The sequence below is a fragment of the Carcharhinus amblyrhynchos genome, unplaced genomic scaffold (assembly GCF_965287045.1).
Source record: "Carcharhinus amblyrhynchos unplaced genomic scaffold, sCarAmb.v2.hapA scaffold_39, whole genome shotgun sequence".
Taxonomy (NCBI): domain Eukaryota; kingdom Metazoa; phylum Chordata; class Chondrichthyes; order Carcharhiniformes; family Carcharhinidae; genus Carcharhinus; species Carcharhinus amblyrhynchos.
The window spans coordinates 3,051,488-3,064,097 of record NW_027649780.1 but is presented as its reverse complement, the minus strand read 5'-3'; the positions used below and the strand labels follow the sequence as shown (position 1 = coordinate 3,064,097).

General features: G+C 46.7%; 1 protein-coding gene across 1 annotated transcript in view; it reads right to left on the bottom strand.

Annotated features, from left to right (window-relative positions):
* Positions 1–5,634: 5,634 nt before the first annotated feature.
* The window catches only part of LOC145335620 (uncharacterized), a 72,722-nt gene continuing 65,746 nt past the window's right edge, over positions 5,635–12,610 (bottom strand). Inside the window, exon 3 of the mRNA XM_080181425.1 lies at positions 5,635–7,559. Coding sequence (XP_080037551.1) covers positions 6,878–7,559 — 682 coding nt within the window. The 3' untranslated portion in view covers positions 5,635–6,877. The remainder of the gene's footprint in view (positions 7,560–12,610) is intronic.

Below are 12,610 nucleotides of genomic sequence, written 5' to 3'. Positions count from 1 at the left end.
GTTCATAGAGTACATAGAGAAGAAGGAAAGGAGAGGGTGCAGAATGTAGTGTTACAGTTACAGATAGTGTGTATGGCCGACAGCTGTGGCCATACACACCCCTTTTGTAACTGGGAGTGCATTTCCGTAAGACCATAAGATATAGGAGCAGACTAATGGGGAAGCAATGAACTAATAGAACATAGAACATTACAGCGCAGAACAGGCCCTTCGGCCCACGATGTTGCGCCGACCAGTTAAAAAACAATGACCCACTAACCTAAACCAATCCCTTTTCGTCCATAAACCTATCCACGGAGGATAGTATTAGTATTATTACTAATAAGGATACTAATAAGGATAGTATTATTACTAACGGAGGATAGTAATAGTATTATTGCTAGATTATTAATCCAGAAACACTACTAATGTACTGGGGACCCAGGTTTGAATCCCGCCAGGGCAGATGGTAGAATTTGAACTCAATAAAAAAAATTTGGAATGAAATGTTTAATGACGACCATGAAAACGATTGTCGGAAAAACCCATCTGGTTCACTAACATCCTTTAGAGAAGGAAATCTGCCATCCTTACCTGGTCTGGCCTACATGTAACTCCAGAGCTATAGAAATGTGGTTGACTCTCATCTGCCTTCCAGGGGCAAGTAGGGATGGGCAATAAATGCTGGCAAACCATCGACACCCATGTCCCACGAAGGAATAATAGAGACCATTTGGTCTATCGCGTCTGCTCCACCATTTGATCATGGCTGATAAGTTTCTCAACACCTTTCTCCTGCTTTTTCCCCATAACCTTAGGTTCTGGTGAGAGAATCAATCTATCTCTGTCTTAAATACACTCAATGACCTGGCCTCCGCAGCCTTCTATTGCACCCCCTGGCTGAAGAAATTGCTCCTCATCTCAGTTCATAGAGTCCCCACAAGTGCAGGGGGAGGCCATTCGGTCCATCAAGTCTGCACCGACCACAGCCCCACGCAGGCCCTATCCCCGCAAACCATGTATTTACCCTGTTAATTCCCCTGACACTAAAGGGCAATTTATCATGGACAATGCATCTAACATGCACATCTTTGGACTGTGGAAAGAAGCCGGAGCACCCAGAGGATACCCACGCAGACATGGGGGGCGGGGGGGGGAGCGGGGGTGGCGCAGAATGTGCAAACTCGACACCTGAAGAAAATCCTGAACCAGGACTCCCAAGTCCCTTTTGTCCTTTTCATCCTGTCAAGTTGAAATGTTGGAACAGGAGGAGGCCCCATCAAACGGAGTTCCACCATTCAGCTGGATGAGGGCAGGATCTGCACCCTTCTCTCGTTTACCTGCCTGGGCTCTGCGAGCTGTTTATAACCTATCCGATCAATAATAAATTGCTTCAAACATGTTGCTGTGGACTTTTGACCTTCACAGCCATAATGAAAAGACAAGAACAAAGAAACAGGCCCTCGGTCCTCCGAGCCTGTGCTGATCATGATGCCCTAACTAAACTCCGAAAAAAAACTTTCTGTCCTTACTCGGTCCCTACCCCTCTATTCCCTCTCTATTCACGTACCCATCCAGATGCCTCTTAAATGTTGCTGTCTGCTTCCACCACCTCCGGCAGCACATTCCAGGCACCCTCTGTGTGAAAACCTTTCCCCGCACAGCTCCCTTAAACCTTCCCCCGCCTTTCTCAGCTTGAACCTGTGCCCCCTTGTAATTGACACTTCCATTCTGGGAAAAAGCCTCTGACTATCCAACCTATCTATGCCTCTCATAATTTTGTAGACCTCTATCAAGTCACCGTCGCAGATGTCAAAGCAGCTTTCTCGAAGGTCAACCCATGGAAAGCAACTGGCCCGGATGGGATACCCGGCCGAGCACTCAGATCCTTTGCAGATCAGCTGGCGGAGGGATTCACAGACACCTTCAACCTCTCTTTACAACAATCTGAGGTCCCTATTTGCTTCAAGAAGACGACTATTATCCTGATAACTAAGAAAAACCAAGCAGCGTGCTTTAATGACTATTGACTGGATGCTCTGACGTCCATCATTATGAAGTGCTTCGAAAGGCTTGTCATGGCATGAATCAATTCCAGCCTCCCAGACTACCTGGATCCACCACAGTTTGCCTATCACTGCAACTGGTCGACAGCAGACACCGTCTCCCTGGCCCTGCACTCAACACTGGAACACCTAGAAAACAAGGACACCTATGTCATACTCCTACTTGTTGACTATAGCCCAATCTCCAACACCATTATTCCCAGGAAACTCATCTCCAAACTCTGTGGCCTGGGCCTCAGCACCTCTCTCTCTGCAACTGGATCCTGAATTTCCGAACCCACAGGCCACAATCAGGCAAGGATAGGCAACAACACCTCCTCCACAATCATCTTCGTGGTGCCCCACAAGGCTGTGTTCTCAACCCCCTACTGTACTCCTTATACAGCTATGACTGTGCAGCTAAATTCCCCTCTAATTCGATTTTCAAGTTTGCTGATGACACCGCTGTAGCGAATCAGATCTCAAACAATGACGAGACAGAATACAAGAATGAGATAGAGAATCTGGTGAACTGGTGCGGCAACAATAATCTCTCCCTTAATGTCAACGAAACAAAGGAGATGGTCATCGACTCGAAGAAGGTGTATGGTGTGCTAGCCTTCATTAATCGAGGGATTGAGTTTAGGAGTCGGGAGGTAATGCTGCAACTTTATAAGACCCTTGTCAGGCCCCACTTGGAGTACTGTGCTCAGTTCTGGTCGCCTCACTACAAGAAGGATGTGGAAGCTATTGAGAGAGTGCAGAGGAGATTTACAAGGATGTTGCCTGGATTGGGAGGCATGCCTTATGAAGATAGGTTGAGGGAGGTAGGTCTCCTCTCCCTGGAGAGACGAAGGCTGAGAGGTGACCTGATAGAGGTTTATAAGATGTTGAGAGTTATAGATAGGGTGGATTCTCGGAGGCTATTTCCCAGAGCTGAAATGGTCGCTACGAGAGGACACAGGTTTAAGGTGCTGGGGAGCAGGTACAGAGGAGACGTCAGGAGTGTGCCATAATGCCATCTAATGGCATTGGAAGTTACAGATAGTTCTATGGCTTGGTAGGTATAGATGTGATCGGCGCAACTTGTGGGCTGAAGGGCCTGTTTGTGCTGTAGTGTTCTATGTTCGATGTAATGCCTCTACTTTCTCAGAAGACCAAGGGAATTTGACTTGTCAGCTACGACTCTCACCAACCTTTACAGATGCACCATAGAAAGCATTCTTTCTGGTTGTATCACAGCTTGGTATGGGCTCCTGCTTTGCCCAAGAATGCAAGAAATTACAAAGGGTCATGAACGAAGCCCAGTCAATCACTCAAACCAGCCTCCCACCCATTGACTCTGTCTACACTTCCCACTGCCTTGGAAATGCAGCCAGCATAATTCAGGACCCCACGCACCCCGGAAATACTCTCTTCCACCAAAGATACAAAAGTCTGAGGTCACACATCAGCCACCTCAAGAACAGTTTCCTCCTGCTGCCGTCAGACTCTTGAATGGACCTACCACATGTTAAGCTGATCTTTCTCTTTACTCCAGCTATGACTGTAACACTACATTCTGCACGCTTTCCTTTCCTTATGTACTCTATGAGTGGTATGTTTTGGCTGTATAGTGCGCAAGAAACAATACTTTTCACTGTAAACTAACACGTGATAATATATGAAAACTGACCATCCTCATTGCATTCATGTGTATATTTTTGTGTCCCAAGCCTCCGTTAATAAAGCCAAGGATTCCACATTATTTTGTTATAGCCTCATAGCGGTAGTGGCAATGAGTTATATGTAAGTTCTTGTCTTTGAGACGACGACGAATTGGCACATTGATTGTTGAAACACTACTGATTTATTTGGCATTTATCAGAATGTTAACCTCCAGCCCAGTTACAGGGATTATTAACAGCAGAAACCGGCTCCAACTGTCAGAATGAACATGGTTCAGTCCTGGGAGTGATTAACAGCAGCAATAACTGCAGAATCGTTACGCAGGTACAGGATGTGAAAAGGTTAAGTTTATTTATTGGTCACAAATAGGCTTACATTAACACTGCAATGAAGTTACTTTGAAAATCCCCTAGTCGCCACACTCGGGTGCGCCTGTTCGGATACACCGCGGGGGCATTTAGCACAGCACCTAACCGATACATCTTTCGGACTATGGGAGCAAACCGGAGGAAACCCACGCAGACACACAGGGAGAATGTGCAAACCACACACAGACAGTGACTCAAGCCGGAAATCAAACCTGGGTCCCTGGCGCTGTGAGGCAGCAGTGCTAACTGCTTGCCGCCTTCTGATAAAAAAAAGGCAAATGTAATGTTGGCATTTATTGCAAAGTGACTGGAGTATAAAAGTAGAGAAGTGTTGTTGCAATTGTACAGGTTGTTGGTGAGGCCACATCTGGAATAGTTTGTCCAGTTTTGGTCTCCTCATTTGAGGAAGAACGCGGTAGCATTGGAACAGTTCATAGATTCACAGAATTCCTACGCTGCAGAAGGAGGCCATTTGGCCCATTGAGTATGCACTGCCCACAATCCCACCCAGGCCCTATCCTCATAACCGCATGCATTTACTCTTGCTAGCACCCTGACACTAAGGGGCAATTTGGCATGGCCAATCCACCTAACCCGCATGTTTTAGACTGTGGGAGGAAACCGGAGCGCCTGGAGGAAACCCGCACAGGTACGGGTAGAATGTGCAGACCCCACACAGACAGTGACCCAAGCCGGGAATCGAATTCGGGTCTCTGGCGCTCTGAGGCAGCAGTGCTAACCACTATGGCACCCCAATGAAAGTGGAAATTGTGGGCATCGATCCCACTACCTCTCGCATGCTAAGCGAGCACCCTGCCATTGGAGCTGATTCAGAGGAGGTTCACTAGATTGATTCCAGGGATAAAGGGGTTGACATTTGAGGAGAGAAACAGTTTGGACTTGTACTCACTGGAGCTTAGCAGGATGAGAGGGGATCTGATCGAGGTATATAAAATTTTAAACATTCGACAGAGTAAATGTAGACCAAATGTTTCCTCTTATGGGGCAATCTAGAACAAGAGGTCAGGTAGAGGTTGAGAAGCAGTAGATTTAAAATTGAGATGAAGAGAAACACAGAGGGTGGTGAATTGGTGGATCTCGCTGCTCCATAGCGCAGTAGAATCTGAATTGTTGAATGGTTTTAAGAGGGAGATAAACATATTTCTAATTTAAAAAAGGGAAAGAGGGATTATGGGGAACAGGCATTATGATGAGGAGATTGGCCCCCTTTAAGATGTAATGTTGAATTCCCCAAAGAGGAATATCTCACCTCTTAATTTGCTAAAAGTGATTGGGAAGGTGTGAACTGTCCTTCAGTGACGTTTAGCAGTTAACTAACAGAAATACCCGACACTCACTTTAAAATGAACACATTTATTTAACTAACCGGGAATTTTAACTAAACAAGGAACATAAGTTCATAAGATACAGTATCAGAATTAGGCCATTCAGCCCATCGAGTCTACTCTGCCATTTGATCAAGGCTGATATGGTCCTCATCCCTATTTTTCTGCCTCCTCCCCTATCAACCCATTACCAATTAAAAGTCTGTCTAACTCCTCCTTAAATCCCAGCATCCACCACACTTTGGGTTAGCAAATTCCACAGATTACAATGCTTTGAGTGAAGTAATTTCCCCTCAACTCTGTTTTAAATTTGCTACCCTTTATCCTAAGACTATGACCTCTCATCCTAGAATGCCCCACCAGTGGAAGCATCTGCTCCACGTCTACTTTATCCATACCTTTTATCATCTTGAATACCTCAATTTGATCTCCCTTCATTCTTCTAAATTCCAGACAGTATCGGCCTAAACTGTTCGCTTTATATGACAAACCCCTCATCTCTGGAATCAATCTAGCGAACCTTCTCTGAACTGCCTTCAATGCCATCTTTCCTCAAATAAGGAGACTAAAAGTGTGCACAATACTCCAGGTGCGGTCTCACCAATGCCTTGTATAGTTGCAGCAATACTTCCTTACCTTTATATTCTATTCCTTTAGCTATAAATGCCAACATTCACTTTGTTCATTATCTGCTGTACCTGCATGCTGGTTTTCTGAATATACTGAATAATGTATTAAATAAAATAAGATTCCAATGGAATGCTGTTCGAATAATTACAATACTCATTCATTAACCAAAAAATATATAATCATATCAAGTCAATCTCAGAAATACAACCAGGTTTTGTGGCTTTTGGAATCTTTTGGAGTTCCTCTGTGGATTCCTCTAAGTTTTTTCTGATTTGGTACCTTTCGCAAGTTAGACGGAGCGTGCTCCAAGAGATATCTGAAGCTGGCAGAGTTGAGAGCCACTGTCTCACTCTCGAGGTGGTGGTTCTTCAGATCCTCTCCTGTTTTTTTCCCCCCTTCACTCTCTTTTACACCTGTGATGACCTATCAATTTTCCTACAATAGGATTGGTCTGATGTCGTCAACCCCATTTAAATTCAAATTTAAACTGATTGGGGCTCAATTAAAAAAAAAACAGGTTGTATTGTCAAGGCTATTGCTTGACTTTTTCAGACAAATGTTTCAGCTTGGACTCTGTATGTACTTTGCATTTTAAACTTCCAAGTCCTGAAACAAAACTTTTAAAGGGGTTTTTTTTCTCCCCTCTAACATTTTTACAATTTTTTACATCTTTATCAACATCAAATTCCAACTTCACAAACTCAACTTTGCAACAAAGGTAGGGAAGTGAATTTGAGACCAGGGAGAGATCAGCCATGATCTGATTGAATGGCGGAACAGGCTCAAAAGGGCTGAATTTGCCTATTTCTCCTAATTCCTATGTACAGTCCAACTGATAAGGTCAATTGTGGACTCGCTGGTGTGTCTGCAGGCTGGATGACTGAGTGAATCCCTTGTCGCACACGGGGCAGGTGAACGGTTTCTCTCCTGTGTGAACCCGCTGGTGTCTCCGAACGTGTTGCGACTGAGTGAATCTCTTCCCACACACCGAGCAGGTGAACGGTCTCTCCCCGGTGTGAACTCGCTGGTGCGTCAGCAGGTTGAACGACGTTCTGAATCGCTTTGAGCAGTGAGAGCAGCTGAACGGCCTCTCGTCGGTGTGGACTCGCTGGTGGGACATCAGGACCCGGAAGCTTTGAAAGCTGCCGCCACAGTCGGCGCATTTAAAGGATCTCTCACTGGCGTGACTGGCATGGTGCTTCAGCAGGCTGGACAGCTGAGTGAAGCCCTTCCCGCACCCGGAGCAGACGAAGGGCCTCTCCCCGGTGTGGAGTCGCTGGTGCGTCCGCAGGTTGGAGGACTGAGTGAATCGCTTCCCGCAGGCGGAGCAGGCGAACGGCTGCTCCCCGGTGTGGACGCGACGGTGCTTCCGGAGGGTGGCTGACTCGGTGAAGCCCTTCCCGCACTCGGAGCAGGTGAACGGCCTCTGCCCCGAGTGGATTCGCCGGTGGGTCTGCAGGGTGGACGAGTCGCGGAACCTCTTGCCGCACACAGGGCAGGAGAAGGGTCTCTCCCCGGTGTGGCTGCGTCGATGGATTTCCAGCTGGGAGGGGAACCGGAATCCCTTCCCACAGTCCCCACATGTCCACGGTTTCTCCATGGTGCGGGTGCCCCTGTAGCAGTTAAATCTCACACTGAACACGGATACAGTCTCTCTCCTCTGTGAATGCTGCGATGTATTTTCAGGCTGTGTAACTGGTGAAAGCTCTTTCCACACTCAGCGCACTGAAATACTCTCACTCAGGTGTGTGTTTCTGTACAAAGCCTGATTGGCTGGAGGACCAGAGTCCTTCTGGTCCTTCAACTCTTCCCATTGGTCAATACCTCAGCACACAGATCAGGGGGGTGGGCTCTCTGCCGCACATGCGCAGAAAGCCCTCTGCCTTGGACACGCACAGTCTCGGGTCAGGAAAGGAGGGATCTTTTCTCACAGACAAGGATTTTTCCTTCACACTCAAAAGGCCAATGATATTCAAGTCCTGATGAACCAAGTGGCTCTTGGTGTGGTCTTTGCTTTGAGTTTCCAGCCACAATTCCTCCTCTTCTGATGCCCTGCAACAAGAGTCCACAAAAATCACCACTGCAAAGTACAGGATGGAAACTCAGAGCAGGCAATTATTGTGTCTTTCTCCACCCGTCCCCCCTCCGCCTCCCCAACAAACCCGACTGTCCTGCAGGAACCTACTCCTTCCTTCCCCACTTCCAGTTTAGAACACATCCTTCACTATTCTGCCCCTTTTCCTCAGCCCAGAATCTTCAGCAGCACAGCGGCACTGCTGCCTCACAGCGCCAGGGTTCGATTCCCTGCTTTAATCACAGTCTGTGTGGAGTTTGCATGTTCTCCCCATGTCTGCGTGGGTTTCCTCCAGGTACTCTGGTTTCCTCTCATTATCACAAAATGTGTGGGTTAGGTTGATTGGCCATGCTAAATTGCTCCTTAGCATTAGGGGGATGTCGGGATGGGCTTAGTAGGGAAACTATGGGGTTGGGGCGGGTGGGGCCAGAATGTGATTTTTCACAAACTGAGACTGAAAGTGAAAATATGTCACCCGACCTGCCCACTGGTTTTTTTTTTCTCCACCCAACAATGACAGCGTCTAAGCTTTTGCTACAGAGAGCATGTTTTTTTTAAAAAAGACTTCTTAAAGGCACTCTAATATCACGGATGCACCATAGAAAGCATTTTTCTGGTCGTACCACAGCTTGGTATGGTTCCTGCTGTGTCCAAGACCGCAAGAAACTACAAAGGGTCGTGAACGTAGCCCAATCCATCACGCAAACCAGTCTCCCATCCCTTGACTCTGTCTACACTTCCCACTGCCGCAGCTAAGCAGCCAGCATAATCAAGGGCCCCACGCACCCCGGACATTCTCTCTTCCACGTTCCTCCATCGGGAAACAGATACAAAAGTTTGAGGTCACGTACCAACCGACTCAAGAACAGCTTCTTGCCTGCTGCTGTCAGACTTTTGAATGGACTTACCTTGCATTAAGTTGACCTTTCTCTACACCCTAGCTATGACTGTAACACTACATTCTGCATTCCCTCCTTTCCTTCTCTACGAACTGTATGCCTTGTCTGTATAGTGTACAAGAAACAATACTTTTCACTGTATAGTACGTGACAATAATAAATCAAATCAATTTCCAAATCGCAATTAATTTTCTCCACAAATCCTATACATAATTTATCTTCTAAAAAAAAAATTGTAAGTAAAGCTGCAATTTGATAATTTGCAAATATATATCACATATGATGCAGAGATGCTGGCACTGGACTGAGGTGGGTACAGTACGAAGTCTCACAACACCAAGATAAAGTCCAACAGGTTTATTTGGAATCATGAACTTTCAGAACAATGTTCCTTTATCAGGTGAGTCAATATTATATAGACCCATATATATTAATTATGCCTATATATTATATATATTTCAATTGCACCTCCTGAGTAACTGGGATCTTCAGCACAAAGAAGACACACAGGAGGGGGAAGAGTTCAGACTGTGCTCTCCGTGATTGTCGGAGGACCGGCCAGTCCTCCAGGCCAATCCTGATGACCAATGGTCCAGACCCACGTCAGTCATCAGCACCTGTTGTTGTGACCACTGCACTTCTGCCGCCCACAGAATGAAGTGGAAATGTTCTGCCTGCATAAACTGACCCCCCCACCCCATCCCACCTTTCACCCCCATTGGTTGTAAAGCCCGCTTTGTCCTCAGGGCTCAAAAGCCACTGGTCCAGATCCACACCAATCGTGTCACGTGTGGGCGCCCGGCTCCCCTCGCCACCCGTACAGTGAGTGGAGCCTACTCCTCCCCTTCAGTGATTGGCTAGAGGAAACCTTATGTCATCATGAGACAAGCACCGATTGGTCCAAATCTCCATCAATCATCCACACCCCCACTCCACGTCCACAAATCCTGTCCCAGGCGCCCCTCCCACAGCTTCAACCCAGGTTACCATAGAAACTAGAAGCCAGAGTTGGTCAACACGGTTTCATTAAAGGGAAGTCGTGTCTGACAAATTTACTGGAGTTCTATGAGGATGTGTCTAGGGCGGTGGATAGAGGAGAGCTGGTGGATGTGGTCTTTCTGGATTTTCAGAAGGCGTTTGACAAGGTACCTCACAAGAGGTTATTGCAGAAGGTCAGGGGGCATGGAGTTGGGGGTAGGGTGTTAGCGTGGATAGAGGATTGGTTGTCAAATAGGAGGCAGAGAGTGGGGGTCAATGGGTGCTATTCGGATTGGCGGTTGGTGACTAGTGGGGTGCCCCAGGGGTCGGTGCTGGGGCCTCAGCTATTTACCATTTATATAGATGATCTAGAGGAGGGAACCGAGTGTAGGGTGTCGAAATTTGCTGATGACACCAAGATTGGGGGAAAGGCAAATTGTGCGGAGGGTGTGGAGAGTCTGCAGAAGGATCTAGATAGGCTGGGCGAATGGGCCAGGAAATGGCAAATGGAATTTAATGTTGGCAAGTGTGAGGTGGTCCACTTTGGTAGGAATAATGGTAGGAAGGACTATTACTTACGTGGCGAAAAACTGCAGCAGGCGACGGTGCAGAGGGACCTCGGGGTCCTTGTGCATGAGTCGCAAAAACCCAGCTTGCAGGTGCAGCAGGTGGTCAGGAAGGCGAATGGGATGCTGGCCTTCATAGCGAGGGGGATTGAATATAAAAGTAGGGAGGTCTTGCTGCAGCTGTATAGGGCATTGGTGAGGCCGCAGCTGGAGTACTGTGTGCAGTCTTGGGCGCCGCACCTGCGCAAGGATATTTTGGCCTTGGAGGGAGTGCAGAGGAGGTTTACTAGGCTGATACCAGAGTTGAGGGGGTTGAGCTATGAGGAGAGGCTGAATAAACTAGGCTTGTACTCGTTAGAGTTTAGAAGAATGAGGGGAGATCTCATTGAGACGTATATGATGATGAATGGGATGGATAGGATAGAGGTGGAGAGACTCTTCCTGCTCAAAAAAGACAGTAGGACTAGGGGGCACAGCCTCAAGATAAAGGGGAGGCGGTTTAGAACGGAGTTGAGGAGGAACTTCTTCACTCAAAGGGTGGTGAATCTCTGGAATTCTCTGCCCGTTGAAGTGGTGGAGGCTGCCTCGCTAAATATTTTTAAGAAGCGGGTTGATGGGTTCTTGATAAGAGAGGGGATTAAGGGTTATGGGGAGAGGGCGGGAAAGTGGAACTGAGCCACGACAGATCAGCCATGATCTTATTGAATGGCGGGGCAGGCTCGAAGGGCTAGATGGCCTACTGCTGCTCCTATTTCTTATGTTCTTATGTCATTCGGCCCTTCGAGCCTGCTCCACAAGTCATGATGATCATGGCTGATCACCAAATTCAATATTCTGATTCACCCACCCCCCCTTCCTCGCCTATATTTCCTGATCCCTTTCGCTCCAAGAACTATATCTAATTTATTCTTGAAATCAGTCAACATTTTGGTCTCAATTACATTCTGTGGTAGTGAATTCCACACATTCACCATCCTCTGTGTGAAGAAATTGCTCCTCATCTCAGTTCTAAAAGATTTATCCCTGATCCTCAAATTATGACCCTTGGTTCTGGACTCCCCCACCATCAGGAATATTTTTTCTGAAGCTACCCTGTCTAACCATGTTAGAATTTTATAAGTTTCTATGAGAACCCCTCTCGCGATTCTAAACTTCAGTGAATCTAATCCTAACCGACTTAGTCTCTCTTCATATAACAGACCTGCCATCCCAGGAATCAGCCTGGTAAACCTTCACTGTAGTCCCTCTGTAGCAAGGACATTCGTCCTCAGATAAGGACACCAAAACTGCACACAATATTCCAGATGTGGCCTCATCAACACCCTCTACAATTGCAGTAAAACATCCAAATTCCTATACTCTCACTATGAAGGCCAACATACCATTTAACTTCTTTATTGCCTGTTGTACCTGCATGTTTCAGCGACTGATGCATGAGGACACCACTGAGTATCTACCTCGTTCAATTTACACCCATTCAAGTAATAATCTGTCTTCCTATTATTGCTACCAAAGTGGATAACCTTACCTTTGTCCATATTATACTGCATCTCCCATGCAGATGCCTACACACTCAGCCTGCCCGAAACACGGTGAAGCATCTCTGCATCCTCCCCACAGCTCATTCTCCCACCCAACATTGTGTCATTTACAAATCTGGAGATAATACATTCAGTTCCCTATTCCAAATCATTAATATATCATGTGAACAGTTTGGGTCCCAGCACTGATCTCTGTGGAACCCCACTAGTCACTGACTGCCAATCAGGAAAAGACCCATTTGTGCCAACTCTTTGCTTCCTATCTGCAAACCAGCTTTCTATCCATCTCATTGCCTGCAATCCCATGTCCTTTAACTTTAGTAGTCTGTTATACGAGATCTTGTCGAAAGCCTTCTGGAAGTCTAAGTAAACCACATCCATTGGTTCTCCTCGGTCAACTTTACTAGTCACATCCTCAAAAAATTCCAACAGATTCGTCAAGCACAATTTTCCTTTTGTAAATCCATGCTGACTTTGTCTGATTACACCACTGTCTTCCAAATGCCGAGTTATGAA